The following is a 15777-nucleotide window of genomic DNA, read 5'->3' on the forward strand; positions in this document are numbered from 1 at the left end:
GCTTTAATTTTAGGCAGCCCTAATATATGAGCATGATCATGGTTCTTTTCTCTAAAAAATCTAGTTGTAGCATATTATCTTTTGAACCCCTGACTTTCTGGGTTCCACTCATTTTAACAATTCAGGTGAAGATTAAAGCCTATAATATAAGTTTACGGATGTGCAAACAACCTAATTTCCCTTATTTTTTGAGAAAATAATGAGTTATGTCATGAGTTAATAGTATTAATTAGACCTTCTCCAACTGCCACGACAGTTGACAACAAGTCAAGCAGGAAGTGGAGGAGTTTTATGGCTTCTTGAACTGAAGAATGTATCGGTAGAACACAAGTCCTTGGAAGTAGGAAAACCCCTACATTTTATAAAAGGTGTTTTCATCTTCAACAAACACATTGCCTCCAGAAATGTTCACTTTCTCCTTGTCACATCTCTTTAAGCAACATGTGGAATATGAGTCTAACAGATCTGCCCTGTGGGTAAAAATGATCAGCTATGATATTGGCACACTCAGCCAAGTCAAATATCCCACCACTCCTCACATGGGATATTTCATCTGCTTATAAAGCCTTACAGGTCTTAGCTCCTCATATAAAGAAAAAGAAGCTGCTTGGGTTTTTTGTGGGGTTTTTTGGTTTTTTTTGTTTTTTTCCAATATGCTGTTTTGCAAGTTGACATGATTTTGTAGAAAATTTCCATGGTGGTGTTCTACTGAAATGTGGCTGTTGGGGTATGGCTACTGAAAGGAGGCTGTTGGAATGAGGCTGCCTTACATAGGCTGCCTCATTCACTTTTTGAAAGGTTTTATCATCTCTCAGTGAAAGGTCCCTTGGCTGTACCCCTCAGTCTGAAACCTGCAACATTTGCTGCAGCATACAAAACTAGAGTTTGAAATCACAGATTAGACTTAACAAATTCTGTATCATTAAAAAGTTTTTATGGCTTTAGGCCAGACTTAATTGTAAGGACACTGTTCCAAATATTAGAATATACTAGTCCTAATTTTCCTGGGAGAAAACTTAATTTACAATAGTTTTGAAATCAATATTCACATGGAGAACTCTTTTTTCTTCTCTCTTGTCTGTTGTCCCATGTTTCTCAAATGAGAAAGTGATGTCAGATGTAAGAGAGATTTGCCATCATACTATTTTTGCAATCTGACTGTCAGTAGAGCCTTTTACCAGTTCCACTTCACATCTTTACCACCTTAGATAAGCCTATGATTAAGGCAAAATTGATTTTACTTATCTTGTAAAATTGGGACTGAAATGTTTAAGGAAGAAAATAGATGAAGTTATTGAGAGAAGACAGGAAACAGACATGAGCACATACAGCTTGAAATGCTGGGTTTGAAATGATTAGAATAGAGCAAGTAACTCTTTTTCTTGTCTACAGTACCACAAAAAGTGACTGATGTTAAAAAAACATTGACAGCTGATAATGCTGTACAGATTACTTGCAAAAAACAAAAAGAGTTTGGACCACGTGCAGAATTTAAATTGATTTGGGAGAATGACGGAAAAACTGAAAGCAAAGACAAATGTGAATTTAAAAGAGAAAATCTCTTGTACCTGACAAATTATACATTTAAGGTAAGTTAGCTTATTGTGTTAAAATACATAAAATATTGCTGCATTCTCATTGTTTAAGTATATTATGCTTTATTTTAGGAAAAAAAAGGGCAAATATGGTGGCAGAAGAGTCAATTTATAATCTTTAGGCCTCAGGTGTGAAAAATTAATTATTATTTTGGAACTAAAATGCAATATATGCCCAGCCTATCAAGCTACCCCTGGCATGCTATTCCACATAGGTTCTAACAGTAAGAAAAATGCAAGCAGAATAGAGTGTTTGTACTTGGCTCAGAGAGAAGTTTGGGGTTTCTATAAGATTAAAATAGTTTCTTGACTATGACTGATGTTTTAGTTTTTAAAATAGATTCTGCTCAATGAATGAAGATTTTTGGCTCTTCAGGGACTAATTGGTGTAAAGCAGTTCAGATCCTTTTGCATGTCCTCACATCAGCCTCTTACAAACCCAGTCCTTGTGTCCATACAAATGATATTATTCTCTGTTTACATGCTTCACTTTCCTGGAGGCTTCCTTCAAACTTTTCTGTCAGGCATTTCACACTTTTGGGGTTGCCTACAAAACCAATGGTCTGTGTGATTCCTTTAATATTGCCAGTAGGAATATTTTTTTACATCCTGATAGTTCCTCTCAGTAAAGTTTAGGCAAGAAGGTAACCAGTAGGAGTGATGGAGTTTTACTACTTTTAGGAAGCAGTTTTGCTTATTCCCTGCAGCCTTTTCCTCCTTCTCTGTTTTTACAGAAGAAATGCAGTATCAGAGAACTTGTGTAGTCTGTTTCATTTCAATATTTTGTCAGTATTTTCCCAACAGATTCTGCTCAGAGAACTTTATATTTGAAAAATAAAGATAAGGTCGTAGGAGCAAAAGATTCTTGTATTGTAGCACAGGGCCTCTGTGCCATTTAAGGTTTTTTCCACCACTTCCAGTGAGCAGTTTTCCCTGCAGAAGGAATTTGCTTCTGCACATCTAAATCCTGGGCACTGCTTTGCACTTATTTTGCTTAATTCTTACCCAAAAACCACAGAAAGCCTTATGGGCTCAGCTGGTAATGAAAGGACTCTGGTCAAGTTATAGAAGACTCAAAAGGGAAAAAAAAGCACAGTGTGAAATATTTGACTGCAAGCTGTCTTTTAGATTTGATACAAATTTCTATTATGGAAATTCAAAAAATTGAATAAATATTAAATATATGACAAAACATAAACACAGCAAAACAAAGTGTTTAACACCATTTAAAGTACCATCAAAAGTGAATAATGATGCAAGAAACACCTTATTTAATTAAACTTTTATGAATTACTTATCCATACATAAATTTGTATTAAAAACATGAAATTCAGTCAACTATTTTTATATTTACTGTTGCAGCAAATGGGATTTTTATATATTGCATGGTTATTTTTTCTGATTTGAGAGGCATAATGAAAGAGAAAATAGATTTTACTTTGAGATACATCTGATTTTTATTTTGTAAAGTGTGTTCCCGATTTTTCTAAATTATTTTTTCTGTCATCTCCATATTTTTGAATCCAGATCTTGCTGTAACTTGGGTAGAGACCTGAGCTGCACTATCAATATCAATACCGAGATTGTCATGGTGTCATGTTGTCATGGTGTTGTCAATAGATGAATGAATTTCAAAAATCCATTGTGCTTTGTTTTTTAAGAATTGTATGCAGAAATTTTTACTTGTCATATCTGAACATCTCTGTTATTGTCACCCACTGCATGCAGATCTTCGTGTTTAATGGAGAACATAATGGGACAGCAGTAATGGGGAGTATAAAAACCAGATGTAAGTAAATATTTAGAGCATTTTTACCTTAAGATTTTAGCATAATATAAATAATGTAAATTGTGAATTCAGTTAAATTGCTCCTAATTAAAACCCCAAACTTCCTGTTTTATAGTTATATTTCTATATTTGATCTGCATTTGAAATATATCCCTATTCAGTATTAATGTAACAGACCATGTTGCCAAGTCACTAATCATAATTCAGAATTATAACACAGCTGTGCTTTCTTCAGGAAACATTCAAATGCAACAAGAAATTAATTTCTCTAACTGACATTATTCACTTTAGGATTATTTTCTTGTGTTCAGATCGTGCATTTCAGGAGCTGAACATCTGTGACTTAGCAGAGGTTCCCAATTCCCAGATTAGGAGCAGCTGAGATCTGCACTGTACAGATCACACATAGCAAGAGACAAACACAGTAATGCTGAACCACTGAGTTGTAGCAGTGGTTTTTTTTTGACAGGTGGACATGAAGAATTTAAGGGAAAGATTTTTTTAATGAAAACATAAAATTCCCTCCTCTACTTTGGCATAGCAAACTCAAACCTGTTTAGTTTTTTCTCAGAAAAGACCCCAAACCAAAAATTGATAAGCCCTGGTTCCAGAGAGTATACAGGTTTCTTTTTTATAAAGTAATTTTAAAATAATAAATGTATTATTTTTCTGTTGTTAGATAATTCTAGAGCCTTGATTATATTTTTGGCATTCTTGATCATTGTGACTGTAATTGCTTTACTACTGGTTCTGTACAAAATCTATGATCTTCACAAAAAAAAGCTTAGGTAAGTCTCTCTTACATAAATGGAAAGGGGGATGGGGACAGCTTTTGGTTTTTCCACAAGATTTCACAGTGGGTAGTGGCAAAATGTTACAAGTTTGATGTTGCATTAATTCTGGGAAAAGATATCCTTTTACCTTTAAGTCTTTTTAAAAGAAACCACTTTTTTGGAATTTATCTAACAAAACAAATATAATGAAATAGATTGAAAATCTCTCTGCTCTACCCATGCCCAAGGCACAGAACAAAATTACTTATCCCTAGTTAAAAAAAAAAAAAAAAAAATATCAGAAATATATGGAAAAAAATTTCCTTCATGATTTAAATCAAAAGTAATGAAAATAATCCACACTTTCTTGGAAATGAAACACTTTCAAATGTTTGTTCACCCTAAGCAATATGTCAGGGAGGTGTTGCTTATTACAGTAATCTCTCAATGGCTCAGCAGTTCTGTAGGACAGAGGATGGCAACAGAGGAATGGCCATTGCCTTTCTGATGCCTGCTGTGCCACAGCCCTGCAGAGCCAGGCTGACTGCTGCTCTCCTGAGGGCACTCCCTGCAGGGAGACACAGCAGCAATTTCCTCTGAAACTTCTCAGCCCTCTGGCAACAACAGAACTTGGTGACTCCTTCAGCCTACTCTTCCCCTTAGGGGGACAGGGAGCTGCTCTTGTTTAGGGAAGCCAAACTATTTTTTGCTTGTACATGCTCCAGACAGCCTGACTTGTTCTTGGCTATTTAGCATTTAAACATATTATATTTTATCTATGTGTTAGTTTTCTTTGACTAGCAAGAGAAGAAAAGATGGTGTGAGCAGTCACTCCAGTAAAGAAATGAAATATTCATTTGTTGTAGGTGAGGTGGGCAAAATCACGCAGGCACTAAAGCTTTTTGATGTGGCTGCCTTGTTTCTCTCTTCGGGATAGGAGCATAATCCCAGGTGTAGCACTCTTTCACAGACAGCTTGCAATGCAGGATGCTGGCTAAAAACAGCCCTGCTGTTGTCATAAAAAAACTGATTTTATTTAACTTAAATATATATATATATATATACACACACATACACACACATGCACACACACAAATATATCTTAACATATATATCTGTATCTTATTAGTCAAAGCATTTACAGCTGCTTCTGCTTCTTACAGCAATTCTTCTGAAGGCGTGAACCTTGTTGCAGGTGAGTATCTATTTAGCAATTTATATTTATTTCCATTTAAGAAATAGTCTCAAGTCTTGCTACCACCTTTGGGTTATTTTTTATTTGTTTTTGCATACACAGATTGCAGATATCAATGTGATCACACCTTATTTGGAGGGCAAAAATACTTCAGTAAATATATAGAAGGAGTATTTATGCTTAAGTGAACTGAAAGTTCATCAGTGTTTGAAAAATTATTTATTATAGTTATAGTTAGTTTTCCCAGACAATGTTTATGATATGTTTAACATTGAGAATATGTCCAGAATAAAATCCAGTTTAAAATAAAATTTTCCTTTTCTGTAGACCTTTTTCCAAAACAAGAGACTGAACATTAGCCAGTTGTTTTTTACTGAAAAATTTTGAAGGCTTTCAAATCCCAAAGACTGAAAAATTTTGTGCACCTTTTTGCACAGGATTTCAAAACCTGTGAAGAAAGACAGAATCAGTCAATATCAGAAAGCTTCAAGAAAAAAATTTACAACATTAAAATTCACAGAAGCTAGCTACATTAAATGGGAAGTACGACTGTGTTGAAATTCAAATCCATTTGCTTAGGTACATGGTTATTGAAAAGTACAACTTTTCAATGTAAATGAAAAATTAATATATGTCTAATAAGAGGTGTTAAAACTTGTTCAATTGTTATTTTATAATTCAATATGATGTTGCAGATTACTGCAACTCAGAGCATAAATCGGAGAAAACCTGGAAAGTAAGGCAATACACCTTGTTATATTTTAATCACTGACAACAACTGACCAGAACTGAAGCAGAAGGCAAGGCTGTGTGACTGTGGTGGCTGTTGAGGCACTTACTGTGCCTGAATATGAGACTCACCACGTTGTGCAAAAGTATTAATATAGTGTGCCTGCATGTGGCCTCCTCCAGAGGTGTCTCCAGAGCTGGAAAAGATCTCTTATTCCCACAGCCCATTTGCTCACAGCTGGCTCAGGCAACACCATTTTTATAAAAAAAAATACACCAAGTTAAAAGAAAGAGTTTAGTTCTTTCGTTAATTTATCTGTCAGTTTTAGAATCACATTTACTGAAGTGTAATGTACAATTTCAACATCAGTAATAATAAACATTTGACTTATTTACACAGTTAAAGATGATGACAAGCAACTTCTCAACATAGAGCCAATACCCTCAGAGCTATTGCTGGACACATACAAGAGGAAAATTGCAGATGAAGGAAGGCTCTTCTTGGAAGAATTTCAGGTTTGCCTTTCACTCAAAATATACCACAGGTTTTTATCCAGGTGGTTGGAAGAATTCCACCAAGTTTGAAGTATGTGTACTAGTTATAAATAAATAAAAAATAAACAATCTAGAAAATTGAGTGAATTCTCATCTAAGGTCAAATAGTCCTCAGTTAATTTTGCTATCAATCTCTCCCTATTCCAAGACTAAACTTATTTTTTTTCCTGAAGGTGTTCGTCAGCAAAAGTATAAAGTATGCAGTCAATACCTCTCATCCTAAAGTACCTTTTAATACATATTTTTAAACTTTGTCTTAGTGCATAGCCATGGGGATATAAATAATATGTAATTGTGGAGATATATTAAGAATATAATATATATAATATTCTAATATATAATTTATATATTATATAATAGAATATATTCTTATATTAAGAAGAATTTTTTAAATTTTAGATGTAAGAAATATATGAAGTAATATCTTATGAAGTACAGTGTTACCTTCCAGATTCAGTAATGCCTAATTATTTCCATATTCATTTGACTGTAAAAGCTGTTTTAAATCTAGGCTTAGCTAATAAGATAAATTTTGTATTTTACAGAGTATTCCTAGAGTTTTCAGTAAATTTTCTATAAAGGAGGCCAAAAAGAGCCATAATCAGAACAAAAACCGTTACATTGATATTCTTCCATGTGAGTATTTGTAATAATTTTGACATGTTTTATATATGCTTGATTTCTAACTGCCTTGAGATAATATAATTGTTTTGGTTTAAATGATTTAAACAGATGACCATAACCGTGTTGAGCTCTCTGAGATGCCAGGAGATCCAGGATCAGACTATATCAATGCAAGTTATATTGATGTGAGTGGCTTTTACTTAAAAAGTCTTAGACATTATAGAAGAAATTCTGTAGTCTGTGCATTTAAAGCATCAACACCTTGGAGGACTTCCATTGTTTTTACCTTTGTAATGTATTTGGTATTATTGATTGTTGCATATTGAATTTGTTTTTAAAGTTGCAAATCTTTTTGATTGTTCATGCTTTCTTTCTAAAAGTTGATAACAATGTACTTTTTACAGGGCTTCAAGGAACCAAGAAAATACATTGCTGCACAAGGTACTCTATAATCTTAAAAGAATATGCTTTCTTTATTAACCTATTTTTGTTAGAGCAGTAAAATCCTATTAGTAAGCTTAAAGGAAAAATGAAAATCTGACATTTTGAAATGTAACATGACGAAGTTGTCAATGAGTTTTTGCTTAGGGAATTTTGTGACAATAAATTGTACTTCAAAGGCAGATCTCTCACGTTGTATAATTTTACAACAGAAGTTTTCGGATTTCATAGCTATGCACTAAAGATACAGAAGAGAGTTTTAAAATGCTGTAGCCTAATGACAGCAACCATAATGAAATCAAGTATGTGGCTATTACTTGCATGATCTCTGGTTAGCTCTTCAGATTGCGTGGCTAAGTATGTCAAGCAGGTGTTTTTTCATGTGGCTGCGATCTGAAAAAGTCCCTAAAATTATCTCCTTCTAGGCCCAAAGGATGAAACCACAGATGATTTCTGGAGAATGATCTGGGAAGAGAAGGCAACGATTATTGTCATGGTGACTCGCTGTGAGGAAGGAAAGAGGGTGAGAAATATCAATCCTTCCCTCCTTCTACCTTTCCATCCTTTTTTTTTCAGAAAACCAAGTGGATTACTGTACAGTGCTGAATTACATATTCTTCTTAAATACATTTTTTTTCATTCTTTGTTGTTCTCTCATTGTGGCAGTACTTGTGTTGGAAAGCATGCTAAAAGAGTGTTGCCTTATGAATTACCAGTCTTACCAGAAAATATCACTTTAGTCGCATCAGTAAGTAGCAGAGGGTGAGCTTCCAAATTACAGCTAATTAATCCAGAAAAGGGCTCAAGGTAGAACTGTAGCTCTTCATAGACCTGTCAGAAAAGGTATGGTTTCTGGTTTTTTTCTTATCTATTTTGATATCCTGGCAGTGTCCTCAGTAGATCTGAGAAAGTGTAGCAGCCTGGGCCTGGAGTAGACAACGGGTGCTACCTCAGGATGTCAGGGAGAAGATCCCTTAGGCAGTGAGATAAAATGACAAGTGGGCATGATCTCGTGACCCAAAGCAAAAGCACTTTAATAAGGAGAAAATAACAAACTGCTACAGCAAGTGAGAACGCGAACAAGGTACGCGGTGCACAACAAAGGAAAGATCCAGGGGCTTAAGATAATTTATATAAACTAAATTAGGGGTGGAGTCTGAGGGAAAGTATCAACCAGGAGTGAAGTTTATGCAAATAACTTTGACAAATGTAAACCAATAACAACAGGGGAAACAAAGAACTTTCTAGTAACATTAACATAATAATGTCAATTGCCAAGGGGAAATGTGGGTAATATTTTACTCTCCATGACTAATGGGATTTTTCCCACAGTCTTAAGTCAAAGTTTTCATCAACCCCAACAAGAAAGAATATCTTTCCTCTGTTGCCTTTATTTAAGTGGAAGGTTGGGTGCTTTCTGGCCTGCTTTTGTTCCTTATTCCAGTGTCCTGGTTTAGAGCAAATTTGGGAGAGAACCTCTGAAGGGGTCCCTCCAGAAAGCAAATTCAAACAGACCCTCCCCTGGTTCAGGAAAAAGATTTCCTTTTAGAAAAGTGGATAAACTGTTTATTTAACAGAAATTGAATAATATTAAACAATAAAACCTCTCACTGTTGGATGAGATGGAAAATCCAGAAAAGTCCTTTTCATGTGATGTTGCTCAGCTTGCCCAGTCTCTTATCAGTCCCTCCAGCGCCAGAAAGTGCCAAGGCCCAGGCCCCAACGGGCCACAGGCGTGAGCTCCTGGGGTTTGTTTGGATTTTCTGTCCAGAGCAGGTTTGAACAGATCCAAGGGAAAAATAGTCTGGGGAGCTTCTCTGCCTCAGCTAGCTAAAAACTAACTACCAACCAAGGAGAGCTGTGTCCCGCTGTCTGTCCGTGCTGCAGACAGCGCAGTCCGGGCAGCATGCAGGGGAGTGAGGCCTGTTTCTGAACACAAACTGCAGCTTCTCCTTCCCCCACACCGCTCTCACAGCCAGTCTTAGAGGTGCAGAACTTAATATCTAACATAAACAAAGCAGCTGGGGATACAAGCATCACAAAGTCAGCAGGAAGAAGGGGAGCTGCTGTTGTAGTTGCAGTTAAAGATGTTGACAGCTTGCAGATTTACAGCACACCCAAGCTGATATATAGGCAGGAACAGCAGCCCTCATTGAAGACTCAAAAAGAATGCATGGAAGTAGCTGCAAACATTTCTCCAGCCATCAGCAACTGCAGCAGTCAGTCTTCATTGTTTTGACTAATGTACAGGATTTTTTTTTCCCTACTATACATCTGAAGTTAAATTCCATGGCCATAAATTTCAGGTCAGAGACCTGAGTTGTTGGGTATTTGGAAATGGAAAGTTGGAAAAGCTATACTGAGTTGCCATCTACTTCAAAATAGGCTTTTTTCTAGCTCTCAGTTCTCTGCCACTCCACTGTTGGGCTGCTTATTTAACTTCATCTCTTTATAGAACAAATGTGCCCAGTACTGGCCATCAATGGAGAATGGAACCGCAACATATGGGGACATCATTGTGAAGATCTATGAAAGTAAAACGTGTCCAGATTACATCATTCAGAAACTGCACATCACAAATGTAAGTTGATTCAAAAGTCTGAGATTGACTGGAACTAGAGTGTGTGTTTGGAGTCTGTGTTTTAAAAGGGAAGAGACAGCTCTCAATGGAAAATTCTCTGCTGTCTTTCCTAAGCATCATATATCTTAAGGGAAAACTTAGATGTAGGTGTAATTTCTTGCAAGAAATATGAGTTAGATATATATATTTCCCAACTGCAAAAGGTATTTTTCCTTAGTCCTCTGGAACCTACATTTAAGACAAGACTATTAATATGCTGCTAAGTGGTAAAAAATTAATATATACACTGCAATTTCCTTATATATTTAGTTTGTTCTTTAACACAAAGAATTTGCTGCTTTGTGTGTATCTCAGCATGACCCTCTGCAACTGAAATCCCTGTGACTAATAGATAACCATTATCTACACTTCTGATAATTGTACAGTGGGACAATTACAAATTCTGGCAATCTCAAGTGTGTTTATAAATATAAGTGTTTTAAAATCACCATTTAGATATGTGTAAAGTCATTAAGGCTGGTTAATTGTTCTCTTTCATGAATCTGAAGTCACTTTAGTTGCCCTATGTGTAATTGAGTACAAAATTTGTCATCAAAGGCTAAATGCTCAGCTCAGGCCCTTTGCAAAAGTATTTCAATCATGATAAAAGGAGTCTAAATAATAGCTAAAAGCATTCAGACTAAAAGAGTAAATCTGCTAGCAGATCTTCAGCAAAGCAACAGAATCTGCCCTTCTTGATTCGTGATTACAGCTGGCAATTCCTATTCTGCTGGAAATTCTACTTCTGCTGGAAATAGAATTCCTATTCTGCTGTCTCATATCATTAAAGTTTACTCAGGAAGTGATCTGAATAAAAGAAAACTGTAACTTTGTGTGGTCAGTGAGCAGATCAGGATGTTAAGATTAACTATTTACAAAGACATTGTTCTGTCACTTGAGGAATCTGACATTAGAAATGAGTGATTTGCAGCAGGTTGAGGACTGATATTTTTAGAACTGTCTGCTCTTTGTTCAGCTGACATCATATCAATAAAGATAAAATGAATATTGGTTTTGGAATTGAAGAGTGGTCCATGGCAAGAAAGTGGAGATTGCAAGAAAAGTGCAGTTCTGGTAGAACAGTGGTGTATAACTACTGAAACAATGGCAAATAACTGTATGAATAGCTCTGCCACAACTGAACTTTGAGGTTAATTAGTAGAAAAATGCCTGTACAGCCATATAAATCATGGCCAGTAAAAGAATCCCTTTGAGCGTTTTTTTCTCATTTGGCTTTATAATCATGGTTATCAAAATTTATGTCCTCTCTTTCAGTCTAGCAGCAACATACCAAAGGCCACTAACGACTCTTTGTGCTTTGGGCTTTAATCTAGTCACTTAGACTAACATATACATCTGTATACATATACCAATGTGTATATAGATTGATATATATTAAAAACAACACTTCACTTTTCCTAGGGAAGAGAAAAGACAGCTGGAAGAGATGTCACTCATATCCAGTTCACAAGCTGGCCAGACCATGGAGTCCCTGAAGATCCACATCTCCTTCTCAAACTCCGACGCAGAGTTAACGCTCTCAGCAACTTTTTTAGTGGTCCAATTGTAGTTCATTGCAGGTAAATATATATTCTTTTAAAAATTTGATAATGTTAAATGACTGAATGAAGCTATTCAGAAAAGGGACTGGGCAAAAGTGTTTGTGATTATGTGACTTGAACACTTGAAAATGAGTCAGCAAAAGATAAACAAGGCCTGTTTTCTGAAGGATATAAAGGAAATTCATGTTGATAAAACCTGAGGATACAGACTTTTGAAAGACAGCCAGATCAATGTTGGGCTGCTTTGGCTTTAAGCACTGTATTTGGCAATGTTTGCCTTGCTTTCACTGAAAGATACTAAAAATGCAAACTCGTCATTGTTTGAGTTGCTAATTAATTTACAACAAGAAGTGTTTTCAGTTCCTTTGAATCCTGTTAGACTTTTTCAGTTTTACCCTGTCAAGGCCTGCTCTCCTCAGAGAGGGAGTGGGAGGTGCCATTGCCTGTCAATAACCGAATGCCTTTGTGGCTGGCAGTGCCGGCGTTGGGCGCACTGGGACGTACATAGGAATTGATGCCATGCTGGAGGGGCTGGATGCAGAAGGCAGAGTGGATGTTTATGGCTACATCGTGAAACTGCGTCGGCAGCGATGCCTCATGGTCCAAGTAGAGGTATCTCCCTGAAACTCCTGTCACAACTCTCCTTTACTAGGGCTTCAGCAGTATTTCTCAAGTGAATTGCTCAATTCAGTTGAAGCTGTTCATAGAAAATATAGCTCTGAAAATTACTGAGGGAAAAAAGGCTTCCAACATAGTTTTTGTATTTTAACAACTTCAGCATTTTAAGTTCAGACTTTAGAGGAGGGAGCCAAGGAGAACAGATTTTTGACATGCAATTCATAAATGCAAAATTGAGCTTGCAGAGTCAAACTCAATTTTAAACATTCCAAAATGAATCTGCCTAAATGCAATTTTCATTTGAGTTGAGTACAACTTATGGACTGATGAATTGTATGTTTTTAACTTATTTCAGCATTTTACAGTTTTACACTTGTATTTAATATCTATTTATCGTTAATGCATAATATTATTAACACTGATGATATTATCACAGTTTAAATAAAAACAATAGACAATAAAAACATATATAAAAAACAATAGTTTTTTATAATGATTTTAAAAAGTGATTTTTTTTTTTACTCTTTAATAACTTCATGTTTAAACTCTTCAAATGGGAAACACCAGTCACAGTACATCCTTATTCATCAAGCACTGGTGGAATACAATCAGTATGGAGAAACAGAGATCAGTCTCTCAGAACTGCATTCCTCCCTTAACAATCTGAAAAGAAAAGACCACCCGAGTGAGCCTTCTCTGCTGGATGCAGAGTTCCAGGTAAATAAGCTTTGCATTCCGGTTGCTCTTACTTCGCACTTCTGCTGAAAAATGCCTTGCACAATACTCATGAGCTAGAGATACCACAGTTAACAGATCATTTAGGTGCTATTTTATTTCTCTGGCACAGAAAGTTTCTTTACCTTCCTGAGAAAAAGCTGCATACTAATGAAGTTTTATTTCAGCTTTGGCCTTAATATTTTTAAGAAAGTTGGAGTTCGCAGAATGGTTACTTGAGTCTGTGTTCATGATTTTCTGTGCCATTGTACATGATGTAGCAGGCATTTTTAAACAGTAGTACAGATGTTACCAAAGTTTAGAGAACTGAAGTAGTGAGAGAAGTGCAAGATGAAGAGTGAGAGTGAGTCCTGAGGAGACAATGATCTTAAGAACCATTTTAATCAAGCATAATATCAAACATCTTCTTTCTTCAGCGATTGCCTTCCTATAAGGGATGGCGGACGCAGAACACTGGGAATCGGGAGGAAAATAAAAGCAAAAATAGGAATGCCAACGTAATTCCTTGTAAGTATTTTCCATTGCCTTATTTTATCCCACCTCCCCTTATTATATCTGTTTTCTTCTATTAGAAAAAATTTGAAAAAATGAGCAAATCACCTTACACAGTACTATTTGATTGGTGTTCTCAACGCTGTAAAATTCTAAATTTCTTATAGTGATTTAAAAAAAAAAAAGAGTTTTTACCAATGTGAATTATTGGGACTGTTTATTTCAAGCAAGGTGGCCTTGGTTCTGCAGTCTATTGTGAAAGGACTGGCCTTTTCTATTTCTCCCCCGCCTCCAAATATGCCACATCCAGGGGCTGTGTGCTGTGACAGTGACACTTTGTCTCACACAGATGACTTTAACCGAGTGCCCATCAGGCACGAAGAAGATTGCAGTAAGGAGGGTGAACATGATTCAGACGAGTCCTCGGATGAGGACAGCGACTGTGAGGAATCCAACAAATACATCAATGCTTCCTTCATAACTGTATGTATTTAGAAGATCCACTTATAGGCATTTCATAAGCTTTCAGCTAAAACTCTTATTCTCTTGTTGGTATCACAATAGAAAAGAATTTAGTTGAATAAAGGAGAAGGATATGACGGCTGATTGGCAAATCCATCTACGTTTGAAACCATTAGCCTTCAGACCAGCCTCATTATAACATATATTTCCATTACTGGGCATCTGTCTACAGGTTGAACCACATTAATATTGTCCCTTTTAATGAAATGTGACTAAAGTTATTCAATGGACCAAACCCTACCAGTGAAAATTTGAGGCAAAAATTTTTTGGTATCATTGTATATCCAAAGAAGAACATTTATTGGTCACAAATGAAGTAACTGATGTCAATGGAATTACTAGCTAAGTTCCATTTATCTGAATCCTTTGAAATGCTGCACATTTAGGATACCTATTCAGGGTAAATGTATCTGTATTTTTAGGAAGTTCAGTGTGAAATGACTGGTGCACCAACTTTGTGCGGTATAAACACAATTTCTTAGTGGTAAAATTGAATGGCCATGTAAAATGGAATGTTTAACCCCTTAAAAATATGATTTTTAAAAAATGGCAGGGTGAGGTCTCACCTACTGCAGCATCAACATATCTTGTTGTCAGTCTGAAGTGATATTCTTCTTAGGAAGACTTAGTTAATGTTACTTGGGTAGTAGAATTCCTGTAAGACTGATGCCTACTGTGATAGGCACATTTTCCCTATAAACAAACAGGTTCATTAATTTATTTCACAGGGTATTCCTTAAATGATGAGTTCTATTGTTTGACAATCACATTTCAAACAAATTGAGGAAAAAAAATATTTCTTTTATAGGGTTACTGGGGTCCAAAAGCCATGATTGCAACACAGGGACCACTGCAGGAAACTATCTCTGACTTCTGGCAAATGGTGCTCCAAAGAAAAGTCAAAGTCATTGTTATGTTGACAGAGCTGAAGGAAGGAGATCAGGTGGGGGCATTGTCTGCACATTAACACATTGAATATCCTCTACATGCAAACAAAACACTGCACTGCACTCTTTTATTTCCTTGCTCCACTTAAGTGTTTTCCATAGGATGAGGAATTTGCATTTCCAACATATTTTGCACTATCATTTACCTACTTAATTTACTTTCTAATGAATTTTTGAGGGAAAAATGTATGATGCTATATGTTAAAATACAATGGAACTCCTCCCACTTTAAAGTTAGTACAGTCTCTAAGTGCACGTGGAAGGCAAAATAAAAGGAGATTTGAGTGGTAACCACTGACTTGTACTTTTATCCGTTTTAGGAACTCTGTGCACAGTACTGGGTAGAAGGAAAGCAAATGTATGATGGCATAGAAGTTCAAATGGCAGATGTCAACTCTGGTCCTAGCTATACCATACGTGCATTTGACATTACACATCTGAAGGTAAAAGTTTCTTTGCAAAGTCCAAAAAGTGGTTTTCAGTGAGTTTTTAAATTTAGAAACAAATTTATAAGTTTAGCGTCAAGAAAGAGGAGAAACAGTTCCCACTGCAGTTACCTCCCGCTCTAAGAAACAGAAAT

General features: G+C 36.0%; 1 protein-coding gene and 1 long non-coding RNA gene across 6 annotated transcripts in view; one reads left to right on the forward strand and one right to left on the reverse strand.

The window, feature by feature from the left end:
• Positions 1 to 15777, forward strand: part of PTPRC (protein tyrosine phosphatase receptor type C) — a 62927-nt gene that overhangs the window by 43887 nt on the left and 3263 nt on the right. For all 5 annotated transcript variants that reach the window (XM_086842029.1, XM_086842027.1, XM_023932014.2 and 2 more), the window contains 17 exons: positions 1393 to 1589; positions 3324 to 3384; positions 4064 to 4172; positions 5321 to 5352; positions 6482 to 6597; positions 7182 to 7272; positions 7369 to 7445; positions 7665 to 7701; positions 8127 to 8224; positions 10157 to 10282; positions 11744 to 11901; positions 12360 to 12495; positions 13069 to 13218; positions 13653 to 13743; positions 14078 to 14211; positions 15059 to 15193; positions 15518 to 15640. In XM_086842029.1, coding sequence (XP_086698155.1) covers positions 1393 to 1589; positions 3324 to 3384; positions 4064 to 4172; positions 5321 to 5352; positions 6482 to 6597; positions 7182 to 7272; positions 7369 to 7445; positions 7665 to 7701; positions 8127 to 8224; positions 10157 to 10282; positions 11744 to 11901; positions 12360 to 12495; positions 13069 to 13218; positions 13653 to 13743; positions 14078 to 14211; positions 15059 to 15193; positions 15518 to 15640 — 1871 coding nt within the window. The remainder of the gene's footprint in view (positions 1 to 1392; positions 1590 to 3323; positions 3385 to 4063; positions 4173 to 5320; positions 5353 to 6481; positions 6598 to 7181; positions 7273 to 7368; positions 7446 to 7664; positions 7702 to 8126; positions 8225 to 10156; positions 10283 to 11743; positions 11902 to 12359; positions 12496 to 13068; positions 13219 to 13652; positions 13744 to 14077; positions 14212 to 15058; positions 15194 to 15517; positions 15641 to 15777) is intronic.
• LOC111932760 (uncharacterized) lies at positions 8077 to 9389 on the reverse strand. Its single transcript, XR_002866302.2, has 3 exons — positions 9306 to 9389; positions 8424 to 8532; positions 8077 to 8166 (listed from the first exon to the last, which is right to left on the reverse strand). It is a non-coding gene; the product is annotated as an uncharacterized LOC111932760 (long non-coding RNA).

Source organism: Cyanistes caeruleus, chromosome 9, assembly GCF_971803275.1.
Source record: "Cyanistes caeruleus chromosome 9, bCyaCae1.hap1.1, whole genome shotgun sequence".
NCBI lineage: Eukaryota > Metazoa > Chordata > Aves > Passeriformes > Paridae > Cyanistes > Cyanistes caeruleus.